The sequence below is a fragment of the Helianthus annuus genome, chromosome 12 (genome assembly GCF_002127325.2).
Source record: "Helianthus annuus cultivar XRQ/B chromosome 12, HanXRQr2.0-SUNRISE, whole genome shotgun sequence".
Taxonomy (NCBI): domain Eukaryota; kingdom Viridiplantae; phylum Streptophyta; class Magnoliopsida; order Asterales; family Asteraceae; genus Helianthus; species Helianthus annuus.
Window position 1 is genome coordinate 5,849,325 of NC_035444.2, and position 18,064 is coordinate 5,867,388.

An 18,064-nucleotide genomic window follows, 5' to 3' on the forward strand; every position below is an offset into this window, starting at 1 on the left:
TTGTATTTTAACCCCTTTTAATTTTTTATTTTTAACCCAAAGTTTTCCATCTTTTATAATTTAACACAACACTTTATTATTTACAACTTTGGTCCCCATACTTTTTATCTTTCGCAAGTTTTACGTTTCGTTTTAAATTTTGCGAGTTAACACGTCGTAGCGTGCATGTGAGGTTCAACGTTTTTTGCTCTATTTTTTCTTATTTGACAGACCCGTCGCAACGTGTCCATTTTTTTCCCTTTTGACAAGTTCGCCGCAACGGACGGGTCCTAGATCGACTAAGTTATTATTTTCTACGGTTTACGTTTCCGGTTAATTCTTCGCATTAACACACTGTAACGGGTGTGCGTGGTTCAACGATTTTAAATCTGCTTTTCGTTCAGTGTAATTTTTCCCATTTTATCTATTTTATTTTTACGATGTTGAGAGTCGATGCCGTTGTGGCATTGGTGCAACTTGGCACGGTTTTACGAACGTTTTTAAACTATTGAATTTTTTACTAATATTTTGTTTCGGTTTACCCCTATACTTCCTTTACTTAAAAACTATTTTTTACGTGCATATTTTATGTACAGGTAGGTATAAATATGATTTGTTCTACATTCCGACGTAAACTTTTTTTATAGACAAGCTAGGTCAACTATAATACGTTTTCCTTTAAAGAAACCATTTTTACGTGCATATTTTTATGTACGTTTTAGTGTAAATTCAAGTTGTTCTACGTTTCGACGTAAACTTTTTTGGGAAATGATTCAGGTCAAATATAATATTTTTTGTGTTTATTTTATGTATGTTTCGTAAAGTTTGTTTCGAACCGAGTGGAGTCAAATTAGGGTTTCTTTTTGTCCCTTTTTTCGAAAGCTCTAATTAATCCCTTTCGATTACATGTGCAGATTTTCCTTCATACCCGTTACGTTTTCTATGTATGAGTTGAGTCACATATAATACATTATGATTGTTCGATATGAGTTTGATTTACTTTACGTTTGATCCAATCATAATGCTTATATATGTTACATTGAGTTCAACTGGATACGTCGAAATGTGTGTTTTCATATGGTTAATGCATCATATAACGTTTGGACCAATCCATTCAATGTTTACAATGTACCCGCGTCGCAACACGGGCAGGTCTTAATCCTAGTTTATATAAAACTATAAAACCTCATAACTTATTGGGCCATTTATCCAAAACAATAAAACCTCATAGCTTATCAGGCCCAAATAAAAAAAAACGATTCATAATCCGTCAATTTAGCTAAATTATGTTTTTTTTCCACTTCCTTGATTCTACAATTTAGCCATAATTGAAAATTGAAAATTGTTAATTCCTAAATGTTATTGTTATAACATTGTGTTTTGTTGAATGTTAAGCCCTAAATGATTAATAGTTATTTGTCAATTGTTAGAATTTGGTGTTTGGTTGAGCCTGAAATTGGGTGTTTTATTGAATATTGAGCCTTAATTCATTAATTGTTGTATGTTAAATGTTAGAATTGCATGTTTTGTTGAGACTCGACTTGGGTGTGTTGTTGAATGTTGAGCCCTAATTAAGTAACTGTTAATTGTTAGAATTGATTAATGTTAATAGTTTTCATTTTTTAATTTGGATTTGATATTAACAAAGGAATATTGGATTCTAATAATCCTAACTATTCGTCGTTGGCCGCCAACAGTCCCAACTTCAAAAATAACCACTGGCAGTCTCAACTATTGACATATTGGCCACCAATGGACCCTGACTAACAGAACCCTAACGTCGTTAGTCTCCGGTCACCGGAAAACCGTTTTTAGCCAGAAAAAAGGTTTCTAGAGGTCCGATCTAAGGTTACAAAAATGTTTGGGACGAAGATGTTACGTTTTCCAGCCACTAAATATAGTTTGCAGGCGAAAACGAAGTTTTCCAGCGAAAAAAAGGAGTTTTCCGGCGACTTCAATAATTGGGGCTTTTACTAGAAAAATGTTCCTAAAGGTCCGTAATAAGGTTACAAAGAGGTTTGAGACGAAAATGTTGAGTTTTCTGGGCAAAAATAAGTTTTCCGGCCAAAATCGTTTTTCCGGCGACCAGAGACTAACGGCGTTAAGGTTCTGTTAGTCAGGGTCCATTGGAGGCCAATATGTTAATAGTTGGGAGTACCTGTGGTTATTTTTGAGGTTAGGACTGTTGGCGGCCAATGAAGAATAGTTGAGATTATTAAAATCCAATATTCCATTAACAAATTGTGCCTCCTAAACAATAATCTGGTGCTAAAAAAACGTAAAAAGAGAAAAGTAGATGAAGTAATGTGAAAGTCTCAAGCCAGTGTTGTATATAAGTTTGTGCATAAAACACTCGGTGAATAGCATGTAGAAGTGGAACTAGAAGAGGCAGAAGAGGAAGATCATGTTGAAGAGCAAGAGCATGTGGAAGTAGAACTAGAAGAGGTGGAAGAGCAAGAACATTTTGGATTTGTTACTTAGCTTTTTAGAATTACACGGATGATTCCTGTGATTTGCACTTTGTAACACATTTAGTACCCATGTAACAAATCTAAAGGTTTCAGTAGGTCCGGGTTATGGACTAAATTCGTTACAAAGTGCAAACCACGGGGACCATTTGTGTTGTTTTGGAAAGTTATGGACCAAATCCAAAATTTTGGTCAAGCATTGAGACCATCCGTGCACTTTCTAGTTTAAAGATTACCGACTAAAGCAACTTTGATCAAGAGGAACATAGAAGTGGAGAATAACTTTTGCATTTTTTGTGACGACAGTACCGAGACTGCAGAACACTTATTTACAGGTTGTATTTTTTCGACTACAATTTGGCAAGCTATTGCAAAGTGGTGCAGGTTTCTGGTTCTATATGTTTGTGATTTAAAAGACCTTATGAATATATACAAGAACATGCGACTCAACACGGCGACAAACATGCGACTCGAAATGATCGTATATTCAATAATAAGAACACAAAGATTGACGAGGTTGTTGCGGATGTGAAGACATATGGTTACTTGTGGTATAAAAATAGGAATAGAAATAGAACGTATACTTGGGAAGAATGGTGTAACTATGATATGATGTAATTCTTTTAGCCGTCTTGTTCTCCATCTTGGGGATCAAGCATGTCGTTTTCTAATGAATTTTAATTTTCAAAAAAAAAAAAAAAAAAACTTTTTAGTTTAAATAAATTTGAAGTTTCCCCGTATCATCTTACAAATATTTTTTGAAGCATTTGAGAGACCTCAATTATTTCCCAAATGCAAGGATTGCATATAAAAATATTGTATTCTAGTCACGGTGGCATTTGTAAAAATGAGTTTTTCGAAATTGAAGTTATTGAAGTCTTACTTATGATCTATAATGGCCCAAGAAAGACTTAGTGGATTGGCGATCATAACTATCGAGAACAAAATCTTAGAGAGTATAAGCTACAAATAGATGATTAATCAATTTGCTATAAAAAACGATAGCTGAGTTTCACGAATCATCGATTAGCTATTACGGTATGCCATTTTAATACTATACTTTTACTATGTTTATTGCTATAACATTAATCATTGTTTAAAAAAATAGTTTATATAATTTGTTAGGGCTAAGGGTCTTTTCGTTCGGCTCATACAAAATCCTCAGAATAACTCTGCATCTAATGTTACAACATTTAAATAATACGTTAAATGGTGCAACAAGTTTTATAAAATTAACTACTACTCATTTTCTTGAAGAGAAAAAAAAAATCTTATTGATAACTATTTTTTTATTAGTATATATTTTTAATTTTTTTTACTGTATGTAAACATAGAGTAAGCTATAGCTATATGTCGACTGAATATAAACTTATAACAAGAAAAAATAACTTGAAAGTGGTTGTTAACATAACCTAAAAAAATGATGTGTAATTTAGTCAAAATTAGAAAAAGTCAAAGATGATAATTGCTGACAAGGATCGATTGTCGCTTTGAGACTGAAAACGTTAGGAGAGACAAAGTGGTCTCTTAAAGCAAACGTTTTATTCGCGCCACCTAAATGTTTGTCGTGCTTTTTGTTTAATTTTACGCCATCAATATTTCATATCTTTTAGTATTTGTTCTTTTTTTTTTTTTTTTGTAAAATATGACATGTTTTATTACTATTTAAAAGACTCACTGTTATATATACTACTAAAAAACTCACTAGTCACATAATATTTTGTATACGATTTTTAAAAGACTCATAGACGTATATGATAGTCATAAGTTGATTTTAAGTAGCTCACTAGAAACTCAATTCATTTACACCCCCACCTAGCCGTAGATTACTGAATAACAAAACTTTATCTAAAAAAGTTAAAACTAGAGTGAATTTTGAAAGAACGTCACTACAAAACTGTCATCCAGACCGGATTCATAGGCGAAGATACCAATCGTTGGTAATCTGTCGATAAAGTTCCATGGTAAAATTAGGCGTAGATAATGTGTTACGAACATATATTTTCTAGACGAATCACCGACCAGATTACCAACAGATATATACTGATGGATTTTACCAATGAGTAAATTAGCTAATTAGCAATGTAACATAGATGGCCGTTAAAAACTTAACCTTTTTTTTTTGGTTGGGGGGGGGGGGGGTGGGTATCTGTCGGCAATAAAGAAAAAACCTAGATAACAAAAAAAACTTGTTATGATCATTAAACTTTTAGCCGGAAGAAACTGCTAAAATATTTGACAAGGAAACTAGGTAAGGGTTTCAGCGGTATCTGGTGATGATAGGACACTAGGCGAGTAGGCGGCGATCGCTAGCTCGATCGTAGAATTGAGCGAGTTTTACTTCACCGCACTGTCGTGCTTTTGGGCGAGTGTCCACAGGCTTCGGCCCTAGTTGAGGGTTTTCCCCGGTTCGGCGACGAGTCTATCCCGATATGGTGAATTTCGTTAGCAACCCATTTGAAGAATTTGTTAGCCGTTAAAAAAAGGTACTAAATATAGTATTTAAGGGTTGGCTAAATATACTATTTAAGGCTAAAGACTTGTTATACTTTGTCATTAATGTAAGTTTGTAGCTATACATAACAATAAACTGGTTGATGGTATTTCTCTTTCACAAAACAATATACAAATATATAGATCAGTTTGTTATCAATAACTCTTATGGGATATGTTTAATAAAATTATCAAAGCCTTATTTTATAATTGATTATTTTGGTCCTTAAAAACATATTCGCAACTCTGTGTTAAATGGGTCATATTTGGGGGCTTTCCGGACCAACCTGAAACGTTGATACGAATCTAAACATGACTTGAACCCGAAATAATGTACAAAACGTGAAGCCCAATACGATACGGGTTTTTGCGAGTTGAAACTGTCACATATGAAATAGTAGATGGGTTGTATTGTAAATGTACCATGGAAGATGTTATTGGTTTTGAGAGTAACTATTAAATTTGAGAGTAATCTCCTTCTTCTGTGAGTTCATTTCTTGTCTTCTCAAATTTGTAGCTCTTAATCTCTCGATTATCAATTTGTATCGTAACAAAAACAAACACAACCCATGTACTATTATACATTTTGCATAATGAATACTCTGAAGTTACAAATTAAAAAAATAATAAAACAAATGTATAAAATGATTACGATTAAATTATAAAAAAAAAAAAAAAATCATGCACATGTCTCTCTAACTTTTTAAATCTTGACTTAAAACTTTCAACGAGTATTTGTGGTAACCCAAAGCATATTATTATATTATAAAAGAATAAGTAAAAAAATTAAAGTTTTCAACCCAAGAATTCGTAAAATTAATCCTAACACGACCTGTTTAGCTAAATGCACCCACATGATCAACTTTATGCTATCCCACGTGTGAGGCATGTCATTTGACGAGTCCAATACATTAGTGCACCACGCTCAAAACCAACGGCTGACCTAGGTAGAGCCCTGGGTGGGTGGGTGCACCCTTGAAAAAAATTTGTGTATTTTATAGGGAAAAATCCTGACCGTATCCCTAGAAATTTAGTTAAACCACTCATTCGCACCCCTTAAAAATATTTTCTAGTTCCGCCATTGCTCAAAACTAAACCAAATTTAACACAAACCTGTAGATTACGTGTAGTGCCAGAAATTCAGACACTTTAACATAAAATAAAATTTGCTTATGGTTATTATATTTTAAAGTCATAATATACTTATGTGATTGACACCAGAAAACAATTTTAAGTGGGAAAGATATTTTACTATTTGTGTAAACATTTAGTAAACTGTAAATAAAGTTATTATTAGAAAAAAAAAAACACTAGAAAGTAGAAACGGTGTTAATTGTTAACAGAACACAAACAAATGTCCTATGTACAAAGGTCAAAATTAGAAAAGTCAAAGATGTACCAAACGATAATAATTGGTGACAAGGATCGATTATACTATTAAAGGTAGTCTCTTCAAGCAAAGGTTATGTTCTTCTTCTTCCCACCCATCCAAACCTTCGCTTTTTGTTTAATATGACCGACACATATATTTTTTTTTTATTATTAGTTTTCTATAAATATGTTTTTGTTTAATTTGACCCACACATTATTATTATTATTATTATTATTATTATTATTATTATTATTATTTAAAAACTAAATAGAACATCAAGGAAAAAATCACTCAAGTTTTAAGTATTAATTAGTTTATATTAATCGGACAAGTGTCCTACAAGCTGTGTTATATTTTATGTTATCTTATGACATGTAAACGAATTATAAACAACTTATGAGGAAATCTATAATAATCAAACAACAATCGAGATAAAAGAGATGGAAGGTGTGGATTTATATAACAATCATGGTAACAATCATCGAGATAAAATCAAGTTATAGAACATGGTGTGTTAATTACAAAACCAAATTTAAGATGGAAGGGAATATTTGAAATGATACGAAAATAAACAGGTTTTGTTTGGTTAACACGACCTACGTATTATATACAGGTCAATCGAAATGTAAGTTGTTCAATAAATGAGTTAACCAAAACACGATTCGTTGAAAAATGAGTTAAGATGTCACCTGTTTCAACTTTTTTAAAACTTAACATTTAGATTTTAGATATTAAAATTGTGAATCATTTAAGGTTTTTTTAATTTCTTCACGAACTAATGATTTTCTAAAATTGACCATTCATTTCTAAAATAACTAGTGGGAATGCCCGCGCGATGCGGCGGGTGTGACAACTGATATTAGATTTGATTATGATGTTTATTACAAACCACAACCTATTTTGGGTATCTAACATTATATTTTATTCAACAAAAAAATTGTCGTAGAACCTATAAAGTCACCAACACGCAAATAAAGTCTAGAATTTCCATATTTTTTTTTGAAAGGTGAATTTCTTTAATTCTTGTCGTCTGTGGGACTTGAACCCAAAACCTTCCCATTCCCAACCTAGGTGTTTTAAAGGCTTTGCCTTTGCCAATGGACCACCACCCCATAAGAAACTGCAGATGAGAGAACGTGGTCTATGGTCACATACCGCCCATGGAGAAGAAGACTTAGATATATTTGATACTAAAATGGTTTGTTAATGTTTGGTTTGATGATTTAGTTTTAAGGGTGGGAATTTAATAATTTTCGATTTAGTAAAAGTTATCAAGAATAAGAGATTCAAGAATAAGTTGTAAAAGTTGTTAAATTTACAAATCTTTTAAAAGTTATCAAGAATAAGAGATTTAAGACCATGTGTGGGCATGACCCTCATGACCCACGTGACCCTCCACGTCAGTGCCATGTCACCAACCTCTAATCCACAATCCAAACCCACTTCATGACCCAAACTTGTTAAATTGTATAAACACTTCCATTAATATATAACATATGAATTGACAAAAAAGGATTGGTTCGTTCAATAGAAATTACCCATTTGACCCGTTCAATAAAAAATACCCATTTTTGTGGCTTATTACTCATTTGACATCTTCACTAAAAATGACCCGTTTTACCCGTTTTAAAAAGTTAATCGTCAATCTTATGCATATAATTGACCCGTTTAATAAAAGTTACTAATTTGACCAGATGTGTGTCACATACATTACAGTGTCAACCAAGTGTTGGTACAACAAACAACATAAAATATGACAAAAAGAACGGTACCACAATATAAGTCACTCTAACTATAGACTAAAACTTGGAACATGAAAATGGTTCATAGGTGAAAAGAAGCCAACAGATCCAAATTGAAATTGCTATATTGATCATACAAATGAAGGGAAAGCTATAAAAAGGCAACTCCACAAGATGCCATGCACAAGAGTAACAAAATTTATACGATTGCATTGTATATTTTCAGATGAATAAATGGTTATACCATTAATGGTGCATACCTTCATTGTTAGAGCTTCTCTAGTAAAGGATTTAATGCACCTCTTTTGCTACTTCAACAACAGCTATCCCTTTTTCTTGGAGCCGGTTTGACTGTTGACTTCTTTGCGGCCTTCACAACAGGAGGTGCTACCACTTGTGGCTGATACATGGTAAATGAAAAATATTGTAACATCTCATAAAAAAATATTTTTCAATTTAAGCATACTCGAATGTAGAAGAATAGGCAGTTCGAAGCTAGATTTTCAAATCATTATGTTAATAGCATATAAATTGTACCGGAGAGGGTTCGTCTTCATCTTCCCATGAATCTTTTATACCATATTCATCATCTCACATGCTTTTAGGGTCCTTTTTTATATCAAGTGGGGTTAGCTCATCCTTTGGCATTCAATTTAAATAGTTGAAACATGTGAATCAATACATAAGCATTATTCCTTGCAGGTAGAGAAAATAGCCTCACAAAAGAAATATAAAAAGTATAAATCATACCTTCCTCCATAAACAAGAAAGCCCATGACTGCACTGCAATTCTGCAAATAAAGAGACCCGTGAAAAAGAAATATGAAGAAATATAGCAAAAAAAGAAAAAAAAAAGTATACAATTCTCAACAGTAAAAAGAAACATTAAACTAAATCTTTAAACAAACCTTCAAAGAAAACCTTTGAGAGAATCAACAAGATATGGATAGGCTACGACCAGATTATTAACTACAGATTAACCTGTAGAGAAGTTATAGGGTTTTAGGTTAACCACTTTACTCTTAACTTTCATCAAAGAACAATACATAAGGCATAATTGGCAAGGTTAACGAACCCAGGCCCAAGGTAAATTCACAAACAAGCAAAACCTACAACACAATGATGTATATAACCTATGATCAGAATCTTCAATATCATCAGAGAATCACTTTCATCAGTATCATTACTATCACTTTCATCAACAGGGGGCTCCTTTGAGCTTTCAAAAACTTCAACAATATTTTCAAGATTTCCGCAGTTGGGAGCTGATAAAATTGTCACCGAAGCACAACAACAAACATTAATATCCGGAGATCCTCTTAGCTGAAAGGAAAAAATGAAAAAGTCAACTTGCCAACACATTCGACTTTTGTTGAAGTGCCTATATTTTAAGTTGCATTCATGTTACCCTGTGTTCCCTATACTTATGAACATGTCAACTCCTAATTCCACACTAAACATAGTGAACACAATCATAACTATACGTATCAAAATAAAAGAGAAACTAACCACGTTCTTGTTTGCATTGAATCTCTCACGAAGTGCATCGGCCTGAAACAACTCAAAGCATAACAATTAAATTTAAAAATGAAGATGTACACAACTACGAGCATCAAACAACCCAATTGAGAGTGTCTTTGAAGGCACGATTATAACCCTAAACGAATGATTTCTATCATTTAGGGGTTTTGATTCTCGAACCCTAAACGACTGACGATGATCCTAAAATTCCCCGAATAATGTCGATCCCTAACATGATAAAATTCCCCAAATAATAATGGGCTGACCATTGGTTTCAATTGGATTCAACCAGACCTCAATTGAAAGGGACATATTAAACTTACAATAACGAATAGAATCCTGTCTTTATTATGTATTTTGAATTGAAGAAGCAGAACAACCACCATCTTCATGAACAGAACCATCATCATCTCCCTTACAAACCACCGAGATCTGGTCGTTCACTTGCTTAACCTTGCCTCCTGCAACAAAGAAAATCACACAGCTTCAAACTAACATAAACCCCCAAATAAAAACCCGAACTTGGATCGAAACAAACATCAATTAACACAAAACATCTAGGGTTTTATATAATCGAATTTCAAAACTAAAAGATAACAAATCTGAAATATTATACCTCTAAGACAGTTGGATGAGGATTGAGTTGGGGTTACGGGCGCAATGAAAACAGATTTAGATAAGCGATTGAAGTTAAACGAAAACTCGAGAATGTGAAGAGCGTCCATGCCGGAATGTCTCCCATGGCAGCGGTTATGGTGGCGTAGGGGTGGTGGATGAGAGTGACGAAGGAGAATAATAAGATTTGAGGTGGTTTTCGTAGTGATGAGGAGGAGAGATTTGTAACCGTGTGTGGGTATGAAGGCGAGACGCTTCATTTGCATGCTAGCATCAAATCCCATTCAATTCATTGGGTGAAAACCCTAGTTTACCCTCAAGTGTCTTAAAATTTTGGGTGAAACCCCTCTAAAATAGCTTAAACATCCTTGTACATGGTGCTTCATAACTTGTAAGTATGGTAAAATTACAATATTGTACATCACTTCTCCTTTTTATAATAGTATAGATATAGATATAGATAATTACAATAGTTATAACAACCGGATCTCCGATCATTTCCAGTGGGCTCCTTTAGGGTGTGTTCCCGAGTTAAAAATCCCTCCCCTCCCCTCCATGTCTTTCCAAATTGGAAAGACAATTATCAGGTAAAAAAAACCCCATTTTCCCTCCCCTCCCCTCCCCTCCCCCTGTTAAGTGGATCTCTGGAACACAGCATTAATCTAAAGTTAAATAACTATAACCAATGTGGTAAAAATCGCGACTGGGCAGCGACTAGTTGGTGATTAATCGCTAGTCGGCCAGTAACTGAGTAATTTTTCGTTAATCAGTCCCTTAATCGCTAGTCGGACTTAGTCGGCTAGCCAAAAATCGGCGATTCCGGCCAAAACCTCTAAATTCCAGCTAGTTTCCAACTAAAGAGAAATATATACAGGTATTTTCTAGGATACTGATTTAATATGTTCTCTATCAAGGGGAGGATCTTAATATGATGTGCATCTAATAATTATTTAATTTAAAATTCATTTTGACCCATTTTAATTTAATGTAAATGGAGATCAATGAACATAAGATGTTAAAATGATTTTCATCTAACAATTTAACTCAAAAATAATTTACCAATACACTAAAAAAACCACAATAACCATTGCAAACAAGGGTTTAGTTGTCCAATATCCTACAATTTAAAAGACACAAAACCAAACTAAATTGTTAAACTTAAAACCTCCCTACTACATACTTGATAATTAAACATCAGATGAAGACAAGACACATCCCCATGTAACAAATCATCCTCATTTTCTCTTCTTCGCCGGTGGTTGTTCTTCGTCATCCTCGTCCTCATCATCATCTTCCTCTTCTTCTCCATCCTCATCGTCATCATCATCGTCTTCTTCGTCGTCATCATCGTCGTCCTCGTCGTCACTACCAGGATTGCCATTTGCCTCAGGGTCGTTAGCGTCTCCTTCATCATCGTCGTCGTCTTCGTCCTTTTCGTCGCCTGAGAAATCTTCGTCTCCCGCGTCGTCTTCTGGCTCCTCCCCTGCCTCGTCATCATCCTCGTCGTCGTCGTCCTCTGTGTCGCTGCCGTCTATGGCTTCAGGTTCAGTTGTGCTTTTCTTGTAAAGCTCGGATATTAGAAACCTGCAAAGTTTAAAAATATGTATCTCAGAGTTTGTGATTCAAACCGATCCACCAACGATAAAAACCGTTTGCTAGTCAAGACTTACCATTGATCATTTCCAGTCAGATTTTGTAAAGTATGCGCATACTGAAGCAGAAATCCTGCCTGCAACTGCAAACTCGCTAATTGTTAGTAAACTAAATAAATAATATATGCGTTCGAACAAAAGAGAAATCTTTCAGACTAAAAAGTAAAAGATCATAACTATCAAGTGAAACCGTGAAATTATTGCAGATAGGACTGCAAACGAACTGAACGTTCAACGAACAGTTCATGAACCGTTCAGCGGGAAGTTCGTTTAGTTAAACGAACGAACATGAACAGAGGTCGCGTTCGTTCATTTTTGTTCGTGAACGTTAGATAACGTGTTTGTTTATGTTCGATAGCTCATTAGTGTTTTCAATTTTTATATTTTATTTAACGACAAATAAAATATTTAATAAGTATCAGACTATCAGTGTATTACATATTATGTTCATGAACGCTTGTTTGTGTTTATTTGTTTTCATTTGTGTTTATGAACGTCCGTTTGCGTTCGTTACCTAAAATTAACAAACGAACACATTCATTTCCTTAACGAACAGAAAATCTCGTTCGGTAAGTGTTCATGAACAGCTCGTGAACACATATATTTCCTTAACAAATGAACACGAACAAGGTCTTATCGTGTTCATTCGGTTCGTTTGCAGTCCTATTTGCAGAAGGCTTCCGTATATTTCAACAATTTTGTAAAAATTTCACACCAAATTATCACATTAAAGAAGAATTCTTGTAAAATTATTATTAAAGAACTAATTTTTGCCAAATATTGAAGGATGGGCCATGAAATTTGTTAGAAACATAAAAAAAGTAATCATTTTCTATTTCTACAACTTCTAGTTAGCATGGTAGAACTGTAACAAAACCTTAACAATTTAAAGCAAAAGATTATTAAACAAGCTTAGAGCTTTAGATCAATACCACTAATAGTCAACTATTTAAAAAAATTAAAAGTCAAACTTCAAGAAGAAAAAGGGAACAAGGAAGATATGACGTTGATGTTGGATCTATTGAATGCCACCAAGCAAGCGAGCAGCAAAATAAGATTTCTGAGATACAAAAGATGAACTCTTTTTCGTACCAAACTTAGGTACTAATAGTTTAAAATCACATTCTAGGGTATTAACTTTTCACTTTGTAACATTTGGAGGTATTAACTTCTAGGGTATTAACATAGTTAGTCCCTGTGGTTTGCACAAAATAACATACTTAGGTACTAATAGAACGTGATTTTAATCCTAAAAATAACGTTAATACCTCCAAAAGTTACAAACTGAAAAGTTAATACCCTAGAATGTGATTTTAAACTATTAGTACCTAAGTATGTTACTTTGAACAAACCACAGGGACTAACTATGTAATTAACTCTTATATATCTTATAAAAATAATAACACTAACTAAATTCATCATCAAATTCATCAAAATCATCAAAAACACACATAAAAAGACATAAATTGCTTGAAATTGACACAAAAAGTCAAATACATCAAAAACAAACATCAAAAACCCCTAAGGCGCAGCCTATTTAGCGCCTCAGCCCCTCTGAGGCGAACATACAATAGAAACCCCCAGAGGCGCGCCTCAGAATCGTTTTTTGGGCGTTTCGCCTCGAGGCGCGCCTTGAGGAGCACGCCTCAAGCGTTTTTTAAAAGTGCACAAAATATCGATGATTTTGGGAGTTTCCACAATAGTTTGCAACAAACATGGTACCAAAAGTATCACAAATAGATTTCAAGATCTGAAGAAACCAAAACAAGGAAGAACCAAGTAGCAAAACAACTAAAAACTAACACTACCGTTTGCAAAAATGAGTGATCGCGAGCAAAAAACATGAAGAAAAGTAGTTATTTTAGCATTCACATTTACAATATGTTATCCAAAACAATCCCTTCTTGCAAACCACTGTGTGTTTACATTTCACAAACAAGCCAATTTATTTCAAACCGAAAGCTACGTATACCTTCACAATCGTTTAAAAGTCAGAAAACACAAGCTTAAACTCTCATGTCACACTATCACAAGTTAACACACCCTTATAATAGAGAAAAAAACCTTTCAAATAAGGCAGCACACTAATAAAACCAAACCCTAACTTCATAACAACAAACAAAACATGAAATTAAAACAAACTCATAACCAAATTCCATAACATCCAAACATCAAACACCTGGTGTGCATCCAAACACAACAACCTCTAAACCATTCAAAACACTCCAAACACTTCACACAGCAAACAAAAACCAAAACACCACTCAATCAAACCATCAATTCACCAACTCAAACACACAATTCTCATCAAAACCCCCCAAAAGATTCAAAATATTTATAAACTAAAAACAAAAGATTCAAAGTGTTTATACCATCATGACGACACTAGCAACTGAAATCTGAGCAGCCAAAAGGGTATCCGAAAAAGAACTCATTTTCCTCTGCAAAACCCCCAAATCGGAACTGGAAGATTTCATCACGTCCATTGCGAAAACCCGCAAATTAGGTTAAAAAACGGTTAAAATTGGGGATTTTACGCTCTCAGTGAGCGGAATTGAAAGAAGAACTATAATAGAGGGTGTGAACGGAAGGATTTTAGGGTTTGAAGGGTTGATTCGTTTGGGGGCTAAGGGTTTTGTTTGTTTGAAGCAAGGAGTGATCTAGGGTTTTGTGGTGGTGTGATTTGTAAAATTGGTAATAAATTGGGGGTGAATGTTAGATGAATTTGACTTGAGGGGGTGAATTGTAATTTTTATGTAAGGTTAATGTATGTTTTAGCCTTTTTTTTTTAAGGAAAATTTCATTCAAACAAACTCGAAACGTCCTCAAAGCAAGGACCTACGAGCAAACAAACGATACAACATCAATCCAAGGGATACAAACACCAATCTTTCCAATCTACATCTTTCCATCTAGACCTATTACGAATCCAGAAGTATGCCGTCGATTTAACAGTCTCCACGACCTCAATCCGTCTTCGCCGTTTGTTAAAAACACGATCATTACGCTCATTCCACAACACCCACAAAGTAGTGTAAACAATACCTCTTAAAATGTGTCTCGCTTTTTTGGACTTTGTTTGAATCTCCGGCACTCGCAATAGGTCCAACACATCAAATGCAAAACTAGGATTTAACCGGCACCACGCTTCTACTCTATACCACACTTCCTGAGAAAAAACGCAGCTGGTGAAAAGATGTAAATCCGTTTCCAAATCTGCTTGACAGAGAGTACAGAATGCTTGTGGAAGGTTAATGTATGTTTTAGCCGTTTAGGATCAGGTTTTTTATTTTTTATTTTTTAATTTAATTTTAACTTGTAGATTTAAAATTTTGAAGATAGTCGTGAAGTCACACTTTCAAACAAGTACTATTTGTCTATTTTAACTTGTACAAAGTGATAAAAGTGTATTTTTTTTTTTTACTTTTTTTCATTTTTTAAAATTTATATAAATATATTGTAATGCGTCTCTATTTAACAAATTTTACTAAACAGTGTTTATAACAATGTGCTTTTTTCATTTTGTAAAATAACCATCAATCTATATAAATATATTGTAATGCGTCTCTATTTAACAATTTTGCTAAAGAGTGTTTATAACAATGTGCTTTTTTTCATTTTATAAAATAGCCATCAATCTCTCACTCTGTATAAATGACAACTGATTGAGTATTTATAATATCGGTCTTGTATTCAATTATACTACAATATTTCATAAAGGGTATTGAAAAACTCTCTAAGCATTAGGTACAACACATATATCCATAAATATGTTGCTAATTTATAGTATTTATTTAAATTAAATTTAAATGTAACCAATCTAGTCTTCGTTAGTTGACGTATAAGTTGCTAATTTATAGTATTTAAATGTAACAAAATCCAGTCTTTGTCAGTTGACGTAGAAGTGGAATATGCATATGGCGTGTTCTTTCCTAGAATTGTGTCAAGCTATATATGTTTGGCAATTGTTCATATAATGATAACTTGCATCCAACAAAAGACACCGATCAAAGGTTCACAACACTGACTTAAAAGATGAATTTGCGATTACTGTTATGGAGAATAGAATGTTAGAGGCATTGCCTCTTAGAGGAGAGGTCCCATGTTCAAATCCAAGCATAGACGATTAATTTAGGGTTATTGGTGTAATAGAGTTGGAGCAAGCGTTGCTATTAAAAAAATCAAAACTTGTCGCTTTTATTGACTTACAATGTTCACAAAGTCTGATGCCCTATTGTATTATCATCATAATAATGATTCTTGATTTGCATCAAGACCATCACAATTGTTTTCTTATTATAAACCATTTTTTTTTGTTTTCAGAATTGTTAAATGTATTGTTTACAACCATTTGAATCATTATTCATGGAACTTGGATAGCTTCAATTTACTAGCCCAGCCACAAGCCCAATCTCTGTTAAATATTTAGAGCCCAAGTTAAGCAAACATGTATACAAATTTAAACAGACTTTAAGAAATATGATTTGTATTCAATAAATTGTACACTTGTTTAAATATTAGAACGGAAAATCATTCGTCCACCACGAGGATTGAACCCACATCACTTAGAAAATCTAAGACAAAAATTTATTAAACTCCTTAATATCGCTAGGCCGAAGACCCGTCAGTAATTATACACTTGTTTGATAAATGTTACTTAGTATCAGAATTTATAAATAACTGTTTGTAGTAAATGAGAACTAATAAAGGATTTGTATCATTTAAATAACTAGTTCTATACACGTCCGGTGGACGGGCATTTTAATGGTATATTGACGCAAGTATTTTAGTATAGGTATTCTAAACAAAACATTATTTGTATAAACCCAAAAATAAAGAGTGAGATTTCTAATCAAAAGATTTATATGTAGATATATATTAATGAATCAAATTATATCCATTCTTTAAATTAGCCATTGACTACCAAAACATAAGATCATAGATAGGTAGGTGATCGCACAATGTCAAGTAACAGTCATGTAAGCTAAATATAAGACATAATATGTTAAAGGTTCATGCAACAAACATGTTCTCTATGAAGTACCCGTATTGGCTTCCGACGTAATCTCCTAGGCCTTAGTCTCTCATAAGATTCATCTACAATAACGTGTTAAATTTCGTGCAACAAATATGTTCTCTACGAAGTAGAGTATTGGCTTCCGACGTGATCTCCTAGGTCTTAGTCTTTCAGGAGATTCATATATAACATACACATCAACTAATGTGATAGGAATTTATGATATATTAGAGAATTAAATTGTTTACGGTAACAATGATAATATAAGAGTAATAATTTTTTTGCCCTTTTCTAATATATTAATTATTTTAGTTGCTTACATATATATATATATATATATATATATATTATTGTGTTGGTTTTTCATTTTTATTAACAACATTTATATGATTTTGTGTATCACATATAGTTTAATAGTTGGTATGTCTATATATTATTTCGAGTAACCCGTTTTATGACAGGGTCCACCAATGGTTATTATCTGGGTTACTTGACCCGCATAATCGGATCCTATATAAATGATATTTTAGAAACCCAAGACGAATATTTGGTCATTTTTTCATTTACGGCCGACCATCATTTCTCTCTTATCATATCATATCATATCGCTTTATGGTAACCTCAAACTCGCTTTACAGACTTTGATCTCACGCTATCGACGTTTTCTACTATTGATAATCACCTGGAAGCCGTATATTTGGTACACTTTGTTGTTTGCGTCAGATTAGGGTTTTTTTTCGAGATATTGGGGCTAATTAGTGTTCACTTGGTTTGATTCTTGTTCGATTAAATTATTATTGTTATGTTGTGGCTTATTTAAATATACATTCCCTATAATTTAGGGTTTCGAATTTGTACAAGTGGGTATTTTTTGGTGTATCTGCATTTTTGCAAAAGATTAGGGTTTTCGACTCATTTGAGCTCTTATTAGATGTCACCTGCTCTGATTATTGTTCTATAAATTGTCTTGTCTTGTATTTGATTTAGATTTTATTTTGATTTTGAAGATTCATTAAATTTTAGGGTTTTTAAGTTTATAAATTTTAGGGCCTTTTTACATGCATATTTGTCAGATTCTTGTTGTATAACCTTATTTTTGTTATGTTTTGCAATTTGGCTTACTTCTTGTTTATAGATTAGTTTTCTTCAACTTGATAACTATTAGGTTCTGCCTGATTGTTTTTTTTTAATGTTTTTGAAATCTG

At 33.3% G+C, this 18,064-nt stretch overlaps 1 protein-coding gene and 1 long non-coding RNA gene across 11 annotated transcripts; both read right to left on the minus strand.

The window, feature by feature from the left end:
* Positions 1-8,118: 8,118 nt before the first annotated feature.
* LOC110893913 lies at positions 8,119-10,467 on the minus strand. Of its 10 annotated transcripts, none has more exons than XR_002566008.2 (8): positions 10,192-10,465; positions 9,899-10,036; positions 9,564-9,605; positions 9,130-9,377; positions 8,963-9,035; positions 8,805-8,845; positions 8,592-8,693; positions 8,119-8,454 (listed from the first exon to the last, which is right to left on the minus strand). It is a non-coding gene; the product is annotated as an uncharacterized LOC110893913 (long non-coding RNA). The 10 variants fall into 10 exon arrangements; XR_002566007.2 differs by having other exon boundaries at positions 9,188-9,377; positions 10,192-10,464; XR_002566010.2 differs by having other exon boundaries at positions 8,592-8,837; positions 9,188-9,377.
* A 785-nt stretch (positions 10,468-11,252) lies between these two features.
* Positions 11,253-14,516, minus strand: LOC110893912 (phosphopantothenoylcysteine decarboxylase subunit VHS3). Its single transcript, XM_022141067.2, has 3 exons — positions 14,215-14,516; positions 11,861-11,925; positions 11,253-11,774 (listed from the first exon to the last, which is right to left on the minus strand). The coding sequence occupies exons 1-3, from the start codon at positions 14,326-14,328 to the stop codon at positions 11,426-11,428; spliced, it is 528 nt and encodes a 175-aa protein (XP_021996759.1). The 5' UTR covers positions 14,329-14,516; the 3' UTR covers positions 11,253-11,425.
* Positions 14,517-18,064: the final 3,548 nt, after the last annotated feature.

Excerpts from the sequence above, each read along its gene's own strand:
- LOC110893912 (XM_022141067.2), bottom strand. The coding sequence starts at position 14,328 with ATGGACGTGATGAAATCTTCCAGTTCCGATTTGGGGGTTTTGCAGAGG. Across the intron at positions 11,926-14,214 it reads TTGCTAGTGTCGTCATGATG|TTGCAGGCAGGATTTCTGCT; the intron begins GTATAAACACTT and ends GCGAGTTTGCAG. Across the intron at positions 11,775-11,860 it reads CTGACTGGAAATGATCAATG|GTTTCTAATATCCGAGCTTT; the intron begins GTAAGTCTTGAC and ends TAAACTTTGCAG.